The sequence below is a fragment of the Strix aluco genome, chromosome 4 (assembly GCF_031877795.1).
Source record: "Strix aluco isolate bStrAlu1 chromosome 4, bStrAlu1.hap1, whole genome shotgun sequence".
Lineage (NCBI taxonomy): Eukaryota > Metazoa > Chordata > Aves > Strigiformes > Strigidae > Strix > Strix aluco.
The window spans coordinates 36,520,626-36,537,506 of record NC_133934.1 but is presented as its reverse complement, the minus strand read 5'-3'; the positions used below and the strand labels follow the sequence as shown (position 1 = coordinate 36,537,506).

Below are 16,881 nucleotides of genomic sequence, written 5' to 3'. Positions count from 1 at the left end.
CAAGGGATTATTTCTCAGCTTGCTTATAAGACGACCACTACTTTTTATAACTGTCTTTATCACTTTGTAGCATTTGTGGGTGAGAGTTTTCAATGAAATATGATTTCTTCTGTTTTAGAAAAGTAATGAAATTGGATGTGTTTCAGTGCTGGAAGTTCCTATCCTGCAATAAGGCTTGGCATATTTTTTTTCTTTCCTGGATCAGAAAAAAGAATCAAAACTTCTATTTATTTATTGAAATATTTTTTTGAATAATTTAAAAGCCTTGAAATAACTTAGCAAAAGGCTTTTAACTATATATTTTGGCATACTCAGTGAAGTGACTTGTTTCTTTATAAACCTGAGGAAGTTGATTTATGAAGCATTTGACTAGAAACTTTTATCAATTTTAGCCTTTTCTTTTGAAATGTTTTTAACAAGGTGATATTGGATGAGGTCTGCTAGTATTTCAGGCAGGCAAAAGTATTCAGCTTAGGTTGTTCTGCTATTAGTATGTTATTAGTTCACTTGTTGCAGTGCCAGGGAGCTTTTTATAGTTTACTAAGCTGCCAAACAAACAACTTCTATCAAAGTGCGAAGTAAGAAATGGTGGAGTTATATGATTACTTTGCACCATGGGCTTACACTGACAAATGATACGTACTTTTGATATAAAAAGTTTGAAATCAGCATGTCTGGTAAAGCAGCTACTCAGATTATCAGGGACACGACTTATTTTCCCCCTTGTTCCGTTATCCCTCTGGTAGGTACAAACGGACTCCTCCTTCCACCCCAGCTTTTTCTCCGTCTTGTTATAACTGCTAAACATGGCTTGTGCGTGCTCGCTAAACACCTCCTGCTCCTTCCCAGACCTCCAGGGACATCTGCTATAGTGAAATGTCAGTAAAACTGGAGGCACACAGATGTTGTCAAAAAGAAAAGTCAGAATGGTAGAAGATGGTGTTGCCATGGGACTCGCAATTACTGTAATCTTGGTTATTGCTTGTAGATATGGTTAGGAATACCTCATCATTTTTGAAACTCATGCTGTCTTGCTAATCTACTTGTTCTCTCTTATCTCTAGCTCTTCTGATCCTATAATGTACTTTCTGCAGTGTTGTTCAGTATTGTAAATGTCTCTTGAAATCCAAAAATCTTACCACCTCCCTTTGTGACTTTGGAATGGTGATTTGAATTCCTATGTAAAGAAGGCTGGTTTCAGTCTGCAACAGCCTAGACACAGTCACATTATATGGTAGTTCATATAACCAAATCCACTGTTGAGAGACAGGTATTAGTTTGAGGTTTGTGTGTAGCTAGTAACCTGACTGCCTGAGCAAAGCCACTTAAAGGCTTTGCTTTGCTTTGCAGAGTGACCTCCAGTAACCTGTTAGGTGCAGATTTCTCCAACCTTACTTTCTTTGGCAAGAATTTAAAACCCAAAGAAGAAGATAGGAAGCCTATTACCAATTTAATTTTTGAGGAGAAGGGTGGAGGATTAAGTTTTTCCTTTATTGGTGTGCCTTCTCCTTTTGCAGTTTTTGCTATTTATTGTTTTGTTTCTCCTTTCAGTGTTTGACTACAGCTATAGAGATTACATCCTGTCCTGGTATGGGCAACTCAGCAGAGATGAAGGACAGCTGTACCAGCTGTTATCTGAAGACTTCTGGGAGATTGCCAAGCAGCTGCGACAGAGGCTGAGTCACATTGATGTAGTTAAAGTTGTCTGCAATGATGTAGTGAAAGCTTTACTCTCACACTTCTGTGACCTTAAAGGAGCCAACACCAGGTAAAAATAAAACTCTGCATTTCACTGGAGTTTGCTGCTTCTCTCTTTGCTTTCAGATGTGCTATATTAAAGTAATGAAGACTGTAACACTTTTGTAGGCAACTAATAAAGAAAACAGTTCAAGCCTATTACCAGTTTCAGAGATCAGGCAGGCTTCGGGACATCTATAAGACCTGTGGAAGGAAACACCTGTCCTCCTTTTTCTCAGAGTTCAGATTCACTGCTGTTTCCATTTCCTCCTTGAATCCTTTGCTCACGGTAGGAGGTGGGCTCTTTGAGCAGTTCCTAAAAGTGATGTGAACCTGCAAGAGAAAGGAGAGGTGCTGTCAGACAAGTCATCAAGAAGATGACAAGAAGATAGTTATTTGCACCTTTCCCAAAATAGCACCAGGGTTAATTCCATTCAGTTTCTCATTTCTTCTAGCCCTGGGAGGCAAAGTGTTGTGGTTTCTGTGAGTGGCTTTTCCTGCAGTAACAAGATTTGTCTACTGGAAAAATTGTTGACTGGATTTTCTTTCTCTGTTTAGGTTATCTTGCTAATTCCATGAATTTCCTTTTTGGCTAGTCTCTCTTTGTCCACTTAAAAAGGTCAGATGTCCACTAAATACTACAGTTGTACCCAAATTGTAATTGCTAATAGGAACTCAGCCTATGCAGTTCCCACATCTGAATGCACAATTTGTGTAATTGTACATGGAATTTGGGCTTAAATCAGCCCTTACCTGTATTTCAGTTGTCCTAACTGAAATGTGCTTTGGTCATTCGGACTTAGACGATACATTTTACACTGTTGTAAAGTTGTTTTGCCTAGAGTTAGATCCACATATTTTTAACACCCCTTCGGAGAAAAAATATCAACTGTTTTCTGTCAGTGACCAGTCTGTGTGTCATTCATACTTTTTTGTGTACTGGAGCAGAAGATAGGGTTAATGTATTTGTGGTAGATGGCAGCTTTATGTAAGCTAATGTATAGCAAATAAAGACAAAAAAGAAATTTAAAGAGTGGTTACATTCAAGAAAAGAAGAAATTAAGTTGTATGCACGTTGCAGTAAATCTTGCATTGGATTCCAGGTATTACTTTCTTTAAGCTCTGGAATGTGGTAGAAATCTCTTGGTCAGGTAAAGCTCTTAAGTGTGCTCTCTGATTTTTAAGCAATATGCTTGCCCTTATCCTTTATCACAGTAAAGCACTTGCTTTTGGGAAGAGTTTGATTTCAACAGTTAAAGGATGAGGATGGTATCTTTTTTTTTTTAAAGTGTAAATCTTTTCCTGTTTAAAGCTAGGCACATAGAATCTACAATTGCAGAATTATTAATTGTTATTAATGCTGATTCTTGATGTGGTTCCTTATCTACTGAGAATTATGACCACTTCCTATCGGTCTTTGTTGGATTGTTATTTCCACTATATAGAACTAAAATAAATTCTCTTGGGTATTTTTCAACTAACTTTTTCACTTTGGAATGGTAAATGCACCTTAGTGAGTGCTGGATAAGGCAGGCTGCATTAACATGGTAATGAAAAAAATCCTATCAAGAATTAATGTGATAGTGGGTTAAAAAAACCCCAACAAACCCTACAGCTGTAACTGCAGATTTTGAATAGGTTGAAGCTGGACCCATTGACTGTTTTTCACATACTGCAAGGCTGTGAATTCACAAGCAAGAAGGTCTGGTTTTAAGGTGCCAAACAGCAGATCAGGGGCATGATGGTGCATAATACAAAATGTGAAGCACTAGTATATCCTTGTGCTGCTCATCCAAACTTGCTGAAAAAGTCCAGGAAGCTTTATGGAAATTGCACAGGGCTCACCTTTTCTTGGCAGGTGGAGAGAGGGCTTAAATGCTATGTATGTACTATGGCAAAGTCAGCAGAAATGTGACATTGTGTTCATACGCCACAGATTGAATTTGTACTGCCCAGTGGTCTGAGCATGCGTGTAATAAACCTGGGAGCACAGCCGAAGACTCTGATACTGTTTTCTTTTTAAAGGAATTTGTGGTTCTAAGAATAATTTGAGTTTTGTACTAAACTGCCTACTGCTATGGAGTTTACTGTGCTAGAACCTGCTGACATTTTAAGCTACAGACTGAGAACTACAAAGTATGTCACTTCTAGCTTGGAAAGCCTTCAATTCATTTCTATATTGCCCCAGTTCAAACACAGAAACTTCTTCTTCCAAAGGTAGGGAACACAGAGATCTTCCTGATCTACTTTTGCTTTCTGTCAACGTTTTAAATATGGTGGTAAATTTAAATTGGCATTCACATGTTTCCCTCTGTGTGTCTAATAATGGGATGATAAATATATTGGAACAGAGACTGTAATTAGAGCAAAGTCTGTTTCCTGTTTTGGTGCCCATTGGAGCACTGCATCTCATTTCCACTGCTGAGTTTATACTGCAGTGTGACAGCGAAGGGCACTTTGTCTGTCTTCTTTTTTAAGACAGGTTTGAAATACCTCTTGTACCATCTCTGGAGGGGGTGCCACCTAAGCCACTTTGTCTCAGTTTTCCTATATGACAACAGATAAACACACCAAAGTAATGGAAGGAAACCATCTGTGCCCAGGAGGATGGAGATGTCTGTTTCTTCAGTGTGAAGTTCATGTGTTTTGTCACTGGGTGCACATCAGCCACAGAAATCTCTTTACTTTTCAGCATTCACTGACTAACTTCAGCCTGTGATACCTGATAGATCAGGATGTCTGAAGGGGTGAAAATAGGCTGCGACTTTTCAGAATGAGGAAGGGTGTTACAGTCCTTTCCTTTACTTCTGTTTTCCCTCTGGCTTATCTTAATCATCACAAGGCTCCCCTGAGTAATAAACAGCTAACAGATGGGGAAAAATGCTTCCCTGAATGAGGGAGAGCATGATGAGAGGAGAGGCCACTTCCACACTGGCCAGTGGGAGGCAAGGAATTGGGCGGAAGAAGCCTGGCAGTGGTAGGTCTGATTCCCCTTTCTTTAGTCTATTCCCTGGCTTTCTTTAACAGTGACTGTCCTTCCTGAGCCTGCCAGACAATTCCTCAGAGTGAAATAAGGCAGAGACGCTCCTCTAGCCATCGGTAGAACTGCCTGGGGTGACACAGAGCCATGCAAGCTGTAGGCAAGACAATTCCCAACTTCATCTTACATGCATCGCTAGGGTGTACCTTGAGGTTCAGTTGGTGCTCCAAAGGATCCTGTCACTTTTCAGTTACAATATTTGTGGCAATTCAGAATATTTTTCATTCCTAATATTAGCTCAGCATAGAAATGGAATATGATTCTTCCCTGTGTCCAGTGTTAGCTAGTCTATGAGCTTGAGATACAGAAAAAAAAAAAAAATCAGCCTTGGATTTATTGGTAGAAGCCACCAATATTTTCCCCTATGTTGTACAGAATCAGGAGCACATTTATAACAGGATTAGCCAAGTGCATCCTGCTGGGTAGAGAGGGTAGGATCTGGCCATTCTTGGTTTATAGCAGCTTTTAACCCTTCATTCCTTTATGCCTCATTCAAGTGTCTTTCCTTGGCTACTCTAAGCAGAATATAAGCTAGCTGAATACTGGCAATGCCATTTTATGTGATTGAGTCTGGACCACGAGCTGAGTAAGGTGGTATGTAATACTGGAAATGTTCATGTTTGTACGTTGGTGCAGCATTGACTTTTTGGGGGCTAGACTTACCACTCTGGTAACACATGTTTGTTAAAAGCAAGAGCCAACTATTCCTCTGGATGGAAAGCAGAGTCAGTATCAGAAGGACTTAGCAAAGTCAAAACAAATAGTAAGTGTCTTTCTGCGAAGCTGTCCACATGAAAGGAAGAGGAAGTTCCTTTTGCATATTGTGGGCTAAAAACAACCACATCAGATATCGCTACAGAACTATTAACATTTGATAAATAACACCCTGTGCTGGTGGTCTCTAAACTGCAGTGTAGACGAAATGAGATTTGCCTACATGAGATAAGTAGGTAAATGAGATTTGAAGATAGTTAATCCTTGCCTCTTCTTGAACTTCCTGACAAGCAGTGCTTTTTGAACAAATCTCAGAAAGGTCACAGTGATGCTGATTTTGTTAACTTTTTTTTTTTTTCTCCTACATCTTTTGGTTGGGAGTGTTCTGTGTTTGTCTTTAACCTACAGTTAGGGCACCTTGATCCCAAAGACAGAGGAAGAATTGGTTTCTGCAAATACAGATATGTGGTGTTGCAGGCTGCTTCCGGCACGTTGACTGCTACATGACATCTGATGCAATGCTCAGAGTGGTTTTGTGTGTGTGCGCCCAGTCTTGCAGCATAAGTCATGACTTAGCAAAATGAATGCTTGGGGGCTGCAGGCTACTCCCAGTGCTGTTTCAGAACCCATATTTCAGGGCTTAAAGCTCTTGGAAAGTGTGAAGGGGGGAAGTGCTGTGGGGAAGTTGCTGTTTGAGTGATCAGTATGACAAGAGATTTGGGGATTTAAGTTTGCATTGTACACGTTTTAATAATATTCCTTTTGTTTTCTATATATTACTGATACGTTAAGGAGAGAGGACAACTCGATTCTTAATTTTCTTGGCCCATGTGAATACCTTTGCACACATAGGAAATATAACTTGTATTTTTTGTGATTACAATATGTAGTGTGGTAAGATAGTAAAAATAAAAGGTGCTGCCACCACAAACTGCCAAGGAATTGATGCAAAGGGAATTTAAGCACTTGAGATTTAACTTGGTTAATCCTATAGATGCATCCAAGTTGTCAGGATAGCTACTAAACACCTCCCACAGTTCTTGTTTTTCTTTTATAATTCTATTTGCCACCCACAAACCAGGAATACCAAGAACTGCTTATCACACTCAGCCTCTGGAAAGGAGTATCAAGAGGATTAGTATGAAATTGTAGAGGTTTGTTGCAATGGGAGAACTATATGAAAGTGCTGAGAACAAGAGTCACGAAAAGCCAAGGTCTTAGCACGTTATTAAAGTTAAGTCATGGGTAGCACCAGGTCTAAAGCTTGACGTTTCCTTCAAGCTTCAGTGTGGGAAGTTTGGGTTTCCTGTTAATGACTGAGTGTCATCTAGACACCACAATAAGCATTAGGACCTCCTAGTGCTGATATGATCATGCCACAGCTTGTAAGCCATTCATACATTCTTTGGGTCTGTTATCAACATGATGTGTCAAATGCCTTTTCCTGAAGGATGTAACAGTGATGTGTATTAAGTTGTATGGTTTTCTTCAGAGTAAATATTAGGTAAAGTGATTTATAAAACTTGCTAATGTATCTTGATAAAAACAGCAGCTGTGGAAATTTTGGTGGGCTTTGTCCTTGTTTTTTGTTGTGCTTTTTGGGTTTGGTGTGGTTTATTTTCAGAGGTTTGGCTTTTTTAATAGGTACTTTTTTTCAGATGTGTTTATGATGCTGGCTTGTAAAGGTCTAAATTTGTTTCTTTTATTTCTTATAAAGTTCAAATAGATAAGTGGTTTTCATTCTGCTGCACTGTCAAGAAGCTTAGAGATCTGAGGGTGATACAGGTGAAGAGATGCAGGCTGCATGTGGTTCTGGTAGTTCTCAGAATCAGTTTGATGAAAAGTGCCTGGTGAGTGTTGAATGTACTGATGAAAGCCATTTAGAATGAGTTGCATGTGCACTTCAGCTCACAATTGCACTGATTGAGAGTTAAATGTAACTCTACAAGACTCTCTTGAAAGACTAATTAAAGAAACAGCAAGGCTGAAGAGAACATTTTGTGATTTATTTATTTACTTAAAGAGAAAGGACCCTTACATGATTTCCTGTAGAGTTGTTAATGTTTTTAAAGGCTCCTTGGGGGTTTTTATTTGTTTGGGTTTTTGGGGTTTGTTTGTTGTTTTTTTTTAATATAATTTATTTATTTGCTTGCTTCCTGTTTTCAAACCAGACAGATTTATCTTGTTTGTCATCATTAAGTTTCTGGTCATACCTGTCTCCTAATCAGTGTACCTATTTTGGTGTGTCTTGCCCTTGAACCAGTGATACTGCCAACCCCAAACCTACAGAGTCCCACGTTGCATAGGCATTGTAAATGGTAACTTTGGGATTGGCTTTTTATTTTTTCACCCCTTTTAGGATTAAATTTTAAGCTCTTCCATGCCATCATGAGCATTGAGACTATGTAAAAATAAAGACAATGCTTCATGTTAGGAGCATATATACCAAACCACAAACACCAAGAGAGTTTTAATACTCCTGACTGTAATGAGTCTTTACAATACAAGGAGTTACCAGATGGTCCTAATTAAAACTGTGGGTATCTAGAGTAGATCCTAGATAAAAAGAGGTATTTCCATGAGGTCCCTGTATGGGAAACCTGGAAGCCCAGTCATAGATGATAGTCTAGTATTACAGAGCTGCCACGGGTCCTGCATTCCTGAGAAGTGAGGATTGTTGTTAAAGAGGTGGTTAATATTGGCTCAGAGTTGCTTAGTTATAGCATGGGAAGGAAATGATGGTATTGCTGTAATGTTGGTAATGTTTTAACTGCTGATCTTCAGGAATACCAAAGCAAATCTGCTGCTCTGCTTTCCTTTATAAAGTACTGAATGAACTCGCAGGTTTGCAGCAGTAAGGGGTAAAGTCTTAGTATTGATGATGTTAGTGGGATACACGTTCAGTGGGATGCACATTCAGTAACTGCATGAAACAATCTCAGAGCAGGGGCTAGTTACAGTAGGTGTCATTTTGGTTCCAAAGAAAAGTACTGCTTGGAACAGACCTGGTACGAAGGAATTCACTTTGTTAGACCCTACCTATGGATCTGTATTCACAGACTGCTGCTTCTGATGCTATGAAATAGGATTGAATAGTGTTAAAAATTCAGAGCAGGCTTACAGAAAAGTTATGTCTGGCTTTGTAGCTCACGGGAGTGAAGAGGGATATGACCTGTAAGCATGCTGTGTAAAGCATGAGTTCTGTCTGCTGTTTTAAATCACTGAAGTCACCTGCATCTTGATACACCAATATATGTCACTATTACTTCAGTCTTGATTGTTAAAGAAGACACAAATTAATTAAGTTGCCATTGTTCTTCTATTGCCTAAAGCAGATTAAACAAGCCTGGTTTATAAAGCTTGTGTCATGTCTGTTTTGGAACTGTTTGCTGGAGTGCCACATTTATATTAGTTCACTGCACACAGTTGTGCTCGGAATTTATGGATAATTGGCTGGACTTTCAAAGCTCTCTAAAAATACCTGCATAGAGTTTTAGTTAAGTTTTCTGTGATTACTAAGTGACCTCTTTTTTTTTTTTTTTTTTAAATCCAACCACACAGTCCTAATAACACATGTTCAAAATTGGATAGGAAGAGAAATAATGACTGTGTTACTATTTGGGATATTTAATAGCACTTAATATCTTTATTGACACTGAAGAGATGTAGCAGCACTCTGCTTTGTGTATCTGCATGCAGATTGCAGTTAAATTTCAGCTTTTCCTGTTGGTCTCTGCAAAATGAACAGTGCCTTTCTTTACTCTTGAGCACATTCCTACAAAGGTGAGAATCTAGGTGTTGTATCAAGCCTTGAGAATACTCCTGATCAGGACATCTTAGCTCCTGCTCCAGTATAGTGAACAGTCTTGGTTTGGTAGTTGAGCAGTGGTGTTAATAATTCTGTGCTTGCTCACTACTCATTTTTTTTATGAAGGGGAAGCCCAATTTATAAGGGACACTGTTTTCTGGGCAGACCTTTTGTTGACACACAATATATTTTCCCTGCAAGCTGATCAATGGTTATATTGAAGCAAATGGAAGTGTAATGCTTCATGTATAAATGTAAAGGAGGGTATAAGCCTGGATGTCTTGTCTGTTTTACTGCTGGCATATTGATTTGGTTTGTAGCTGTTAAGCCTCCCTGCAAGCTTCCTCTCCTGCTTTCAGTCTCCCCTTTATTTCTCTTGCCCAAACAGCAATGAAAACTGCAGGATTTGTTGACACAACTGTTTGGCACTGATATGCAAGGCTTGTTTGGAGTTGAATTTCCTGAAGACTTTGTTTCTGTATTCTTTTTGTAAAAATTTGGTGGGGTTCTATGCCTTCACTTTTGCTTTTTAGATCACATTTTAGGTACAGTTTAGCTCAGAAAACAATTGGAAGAACGCCTCCTCTAGAGAGTCATGCCGCCTTAGGTAATGGAGATAACTCCAAAAAAAACTCTTCTTAAATGGCCTGTCAACTGGAGAGTATGCAACTGCGCTCCTCCCTTTCATTCCTGTAGGCAGGAAACACATTAGACAAATTAGAAGGGTAAGACTCAAATATTTGCCTTTCTACTTGTTTATTCTGTTCCATTTTCCATTTGTGTTCTGTTGACTATGTATCAGAAAAGTTCTGGTACAGGTCCAACTCAGCCAAGCTCTATGTATTGGCTGTTGATTGGGAATAAATTTGTACAATAGAAAGACAAAGATTATGAGAAATTACTTCTCTTGCACAGTTGATAGTATAGGTGCAGTTAATGCTCCAGGTTTTTTGCAGTCCCAAACAGACTGGCGTTCTCAGGAAACTTGTAGAGAGATATTGAAGGCAAAAAAGACTAATCTCAGTTTAGTGAAATTTTATGTGCATTATGGCTCTGTTTTGTGCTTTGCACGTGTTATGAAAGTATATCTTGGTCTAATCACTATGCAGAATGTCCCACAAATAAGGTCAGAGTGTCCAAAAAGGATGGCATTTTTGTGTTCATGGGCAAAAAAGCATTCACCACTTGTTTTTAGTTCTAACTCTGTATTGTTGTTAATACACAGGAATCAGTTGTTAGGAGAGGTTAGTTTGCTGCTAGTCAACTGATGTTCGGTGTAAGTCATCCTGTTTGCCAGCATTTTGCATATGCTTTTGGCTGTGTTTCTAAGTGGCTGACTTCAGGTGGACCAACCTGTCCAGAAAAGTAAGACTTTACTTCCCCAATAAGAAGTCGCTTTACATAAATGACCCAGACTTTCTGTCTGCCAGTAATCTGTCTGGGATGTGTCTGGTTTTGGTTAAACAATGAGTGCCTTTAGGGAGAGCATGTGATGGAGAATGTTTGATGTCGTGTGGAGAAGGCTGTAGGATGTGTCTGGAATATGCAAGAGGAATGGAAATGCATTGAGGAAAATAGCTAGGTATTCAGCTACCAGAGAGAAAAGATCCTACCAGAACAAGATAAACAGCTTTCTGAGCTCAGTCAGCTGCACCACCTGCACTGGGTTGATAATGAAGACTACACATCATCTTCATAAACTACTGCTCCTCAGAAGAACAGAATGTTTACATCCAAGCTGTTCCAAGGGACTTGTTTTGTAATGTTTCTTACTTCTAACAATCAAAACCCCCTTCATGATCCACATTTGAAAACAAGACATTTGAGATTGAATAAGAGACTTCTGTCAAATCGAAACCACATGTCATCTTTACATTCCTGTTGTTCTGAAAATTAATTAAACTAATTTTGATCACCTTCAGACAAATGACTTGTATTATTAGAACAGAATTAGAGCTATTATTAGAGTGTTGTTACTATTCCAACATATTTGCTCTCTCCTGGACTGACTAGCAAAAGTCAGTTGTTACACTATGCTGCCTGTCACTCGTGGCCACATAGCAATGTCTAACTGAAAACTTTGGGTTTGACTGTGTGCAGTTCTTGGTCACTTTTTCACATACTGAGGCAATGGCCTTGGAACAATTCTGAGTAACAGTCAGTTGACTCTAACCAGGACAGCAGCCTCCAGCTTTGGGAAGGAAGCAGACGCTATAGCAGATGATGGGAGTGGAGGCACTGGTATGAGCCTTTGTAACACCTTAGAGCCTTCTACTGAAGACCAGTCCTCTCTGCCTTTGGAAATTACCATGGTGCCTCTCAGGTGACACTGCGTCTGTCTCGCTGTAGCACCTAGCATGGTCACCTTGCTGTTAAACTCTAAATCTGTGATTGGAGCGCATCAGACATATGGCCATGAAAGAACTGCTAGGGCACCTTGTCTCTGCTTCTACAGCCATTTTTGTGTAAAGAAAAGATGCTGCTCTGACCTGCACTGAGGCATTCCCTTGGCATGTCCAGTGAAGCAAGTTCTGAGAAGTCCAGAAAACCAGTGGCGCCTGTGAGGAGATGAACTGGTTGGTATTGGGCACAAAATCAAGGTGGGGGAGGTTTGCTCCCTGCTTCTTTCAGAGCTGTGATCAGAAGAACTGTTTGTGGGGAGTCTGCAAACAACACAGACTGTGCTATCATGGGCTTGCTCATCCAGCAGTATGTTGCTGTGCATGTTCACTACTGCACAGCACCCACCCAGTGCTTCATGCTGCAGCAGAGGCACAACCACCCCCTTCACTGTTAGTTCTGAAAGACTCTGTCTTGCCATCTTCCCAAAATGCACCTACCATGATTGCCTGGAGCAGGAAGGACCTGTTTGTCTGTTCAGTGACAGGAAAAGGAGTATATTAGTACTATATGTTACTGTATAGTACAGCACACTATACCTGTCCTAACTCCAGCTCTGATGTACTTTCTTTAAGTTAGAAGCCTAATTCTTTCTCCAAGTGCAAAGTGAAAACAGCAAGAAATTTTGAATTTCCTCCATCCATTAGTATCCAGCCTGCATAACCCTTACAGTGAGTGAGTGGATGATAGTGAATGCCTTCACCAGCAGGCCGAGAGCAATTCTGGCTGAGAGTATTCTCCTGCTCCTTCTTGAAGCTGAACCAGAATTAGCCATAGGCAAGGATCTGACTGCACTGAAGGCAGGCAAGATGAACCTTGATTCTGAAGCATTTAGGGTGATGGAGAAAAACTGTCACTTTGTTACCTGTTTTTTCTAATCTGTGGTGATTTATTAATATATAACATGAGCATATTCCAACTTCAGCTTGCTGATCAGAGAACTCAGCTTGAGGCAAGTTCTCTCTTCTCTGAATAGTTCTGTGATCTCTTCATGTCTGAGATGCCCAGATCCAAGCAAGTGTTGTTACTTGATTTGGCCAAGAGGTGCCTCACCAAATCTGTGATCTGGCTGAGAGGTGACTTGGAAGATGCAGGTTCAGACCTGTCAGACTGAGCAGAGCTTAAAGTCCAGAGCCTCTCACCCCCTCTGGGATGAGCATGCTGCCCACGGGGATATTGTCCCAAAAGTGGGGTTGTACATACACGCTGAGCCCCTATAGTTTCATGCTTTCCAGTTTCATGCTTTCCAGACCACACTGATACTGGTAACAGTATGGTTGAGTCTCACTTGCTGAACTACTGAGGGGACTTGTCTGGCCAAGTTCTTTTGCGCTTTGGGAGTCAATTCACCTTTCTTTGTTTGCCGTCACGATTCCACCTTCTTTCCAAATCTGTGGGTGGGTTTTTTTAAATCTTTTTCTAAATTGGTTTTCCACTTACAGTGTAGATGCCTGATAATGCTAAGTCTGTTACTGCATAGGTGTCTTGCACAGACCAATTTGATGTAGCCTGCAGGTGGCAAGTTGAAAACTGCTGTTCTGGGAAATGTCAGGTCAAACAGGCTAGTTTACTGGGAGATTCATTTGCCAGTAACAAAGGAGAGATGGTACCTTCAGTATCTAACAGGTAGGCCTGTTTCTCAAACTGGATATGATCCCACATCCTCTGCTTAGAGGTTCAGGCCTGCAATTAGCGTGCTGTAAGTTCAGTGATGGAAGAACTGGTTTTTTTGTTCGGAGAAAATTTTTTCCTCACGCTTGCTGGGTTCTAATTGATGCAGTTTTAAAATACTATATTTCTATTTTGGCAGGTGAAAACATTGACAGGACAAAGGAATGTGGAAACATTTCTTAATATCATTAAGGAAAATTAGTAGGATTTGAAAAATATACCTGGTTTAAAGTTTCTTTACTGAAGTTACTTATCTGATAATGGATTTTGGATATTTTATCAAGTAGCGACAACTAATGATACAAGTGATATGTAAGTTCTCTCTCTTTTTTCTTTTTTTTTCTTTTTTCCCCCCTTAGGCAGGAAGATCCACTGAGACCTTTTTTGCTGCACCCATGCTTGAGGAGCTCTGATGAAGAAGTAAGATTCCTGCAAAAATGTTCTCAAATTCTGGTGTATTGTCTCCTACCCTCAAAGGATGTCCAGTCTGTCAGCTTGCGCATAGTCCTTGCAGAAATACTTGCAACAAAAGGTAGATCAAAGATCAGAGATGGTTAACCATTTGTACCTGTACTGTATTAGTAATTACAGACTTCATTAAGTCTTGATGCTCTGATTTAAATTTTTGTGATAACCAGTGAGATACTTTATATTCTCAAAGTCAAGCATATACTTACTTGATTCTCCTGACTGGATGCTGGGCTGTTTAGCACCTTTCAGAATAAAACACAATTTGTCCATTCCATTCTTCTATTTTTTTCATAGAAGAACGCTTCTGCAGTCTTCCATGGCATTATTTTTAGTGATTATATAAATAATTCTAGCCTTTTATATTTTATTCAGATACATGGAATCCGTAGGCTTAAGGATTTGATAACAACTGAATCATGATACCAGGTTTAATGAAATTTTTTCAGACTTCGACTTATTCAGTGTGGTTTTTTAATTCAGGGGTGTCTTAATTTGCTTTTTATTTTATCAGCTACACTTTAATCTGATGATAAATACATTAGTCATTTTTTATGTCACTGAAGTCAAATTCAGAATGATGAAGTCTCAAGTATATTATGCAATTCAGTTTACTTTTGATTTTCATTTATAGTGTCAGTAATATCATAGCCTTCAAGGCACACAGCAGAAAAAACAAAGGCACTTGGAATTTTCTAAATAGAGGTCAGTTTTGTCAATGTACGTCAATTTGTTTAATAGAATAAACAAGCAACTTTATCAAGAAGGTACGTCCAATCTCAAATGTACTATGTAGTCCAGAAGACTGGTTTTGAATTCTTATCAACTTGCATATTTATTTTTGCCTTTTATCTGTAGTTTTCTTTTGAAGGACAGCAGTTGTTCTTCAGCATAAGGATTTTGTTTAAAAATATTTTTCCTCTCCAGTATTGAAACCAGTGGTGGAACTGCTGAGTGATCCAGATTATATTAACCGAACGCTACTCAGCCAGCTGGAGTACAGAGAACAGATGAATGAGCATCAGAAGAAAGACTACACATATGCTCCTTCTTATGAGGACTTCATCAAGCTCATTAACAGCAGCTCCGATGTTGAGTTCCTGAAACAACTGAGGTATTGAATGTTTCACTGTAGCTCATTCAAAACTAAACATGCTTCTTTTGCCAGCCCATTACTGAGATTTGAATGAATTGTGATTTTTCTTTTTAAATTCAATTCTAGATTTCTGTTTCTTTTGATGAAGCAGAGACAGTAAGGATGATAAGCCACCACATTCATTAAATCTCTAATATAGTCAGTTTTTTAGTTTGGTGCCAGAAAACGTTGAAAAACTCTTCTTGATAGTGTAGTGGAGACGACTGTACTGTTGACCAGACCCTTCTTTACAGCTTGCCTCTGTGGAGTTAGATAAAATAACATGTTGAATTTCCACTAGTGCATGGTTATCTCCTCATTATCTTTATGAAGTATGGCTGGCCATGGTGATCTGGTGACTGTCAGCTGTAGTGACCCTATAGACACTGGGCATTCAGAGCAGCTTGCTGTGATTCTGTGACATGGAAAGAGGTGTTTGAGTTCCTGTTTTCTGCTGCAGATAGCACCTGCTCACTTTCATACTAATTTCTGCCTCACTACCCCCCCGAATCTCATCTCTTTTCCTTCTGTCTTTCATCATAACATGAGATAACTGCTTGCATCTCAAGCCTGCTTGCCCAGGTACAAGATGTTCATGCTTGTCCTACCTTTATAGCTGAGCTCTTTTTCCTCTGTTTTCTGATGTAAGTGAAAGGATAAAGGAACAAGTGACTGGGTAGCAGCGAGCAGAGATACTGCTGTTGTAGGATCTTCCTAGATGTCCTTGAATGGGTTTTGTTGAGCACACCAAAGCTTTTGGAGGACTGTTGAAGCCATTTGCAGAGTGTTTGTCCTAATCTGCTACCACCAACCAGAACTGGTATTTTTTTCTCTTCTGACTCTCTTCAATTGCTTCTGCAGGTCACCTTTCTCTCTTCCTAAAGGGCTGCAGCAGCATCTGAAAGATACAGGCACATCAATCCCATTTGGTCCACTGTGTCATCTGTTGTGACCCAGACCTTCTGTTAGACTTGGCTTAGTCAGGCCAAGTGATGGTTTTAACGAGATGGAGTATGTGGGATGCTTAAATAACATCTTACTTTCTCTTGTTCTTTTCTTTGATTTCAAACCACTTGCATCTCAGAGATAGGAAAATACATTTAGGTGATGGTGAAATGATTTTGTTGCTTGGCTACTTATTGTTCATCTGCTGTAAAATTTGCTCTTTACTCTGGCCCAGTGTGCCTTTCCTGAGAGCAGAAATTAGTCTCTATTAGACTCTGTCTAAAACCTAATTGACATCATATTTATTAGCATAATCACACTAATGGATCTGCTTGTTTCAGAAGAAACCCAACTCCTCTGTTGTTGTTCAGGCACATTAATGCTCAATGTGCTCTCTTTTTAGATGATAGGTCACCTTAAATTGTGTTCTCTATCAGATAGCAAATTTACTTTATGAAATAATGTGGTTTTGGCTGCACTTAGGTTTTTCCTTTCTAGCCTGTGGAGTCCAACTACCGTGGTCTTGAGATGTGTTTCACTACACCCTATGTAATGTTGGTCAGTCTGATCTGGAAAATGTCTGAGAAAACATCTTCTTTTCAAAGAGAAACAGTATTTGATTTTTGGAGGCAGTGTGCATCCTTCCTCAGTTTGTATAGAGCCAGTCTCTGGGAAGCTGGTTAAAGAGCGTTCCCCTGTGAGAGGAGGAATTCCTGTTCTGTTTGTTCTCCAGCACTGTGGGAGAGAGGTAGGCCAACCTGTAGTCATCTCAAAGTTATGTAGTATATTTTGCAACGCTTTCATCATTTACCAGTGAAAGTTTACAGATTTATGTCAAAGAAACCAAACAGTGGTCCCTATATGGATGGGGAAAAAAAAAGTGGTATTGTAGATGAACAAGCTAAATGATATTTCAGGTTGTAAACCACAACAGTGAAATACAGAAAAATCAATACAAATCAA

At 39.5% G+C, this 16,881-nt stretch overlaps 1 protein-coding gene across 1 annotated transcript in view; it reads left to right on the top strand.

The window, feature by feature from the left end:
• Positions 1-16,881, top strand: part of SNX25 (sorting nexin 25) — an 85,136-nt gene that overhangs the window by 20,090 nt on the left and 48,165 nt on the right. Inside the window, exons 3-5 of the mRNA XM_074822731.1 lie at positions 1,552-1,768; positions 13,730-13,902; positions 14,766-14,952. Of these exons, the coding sequence (XP_074678832.1) occupies positions 1,552-1,768; positions 13,730-13,902; positions 14,766-14,952 (577 nt within the window). The remainder of the gene's footprint in view (positions 1-1,551; positions 1,769-13,729; positions 13,903-14,765; positions 14,953-16,881) is intronic.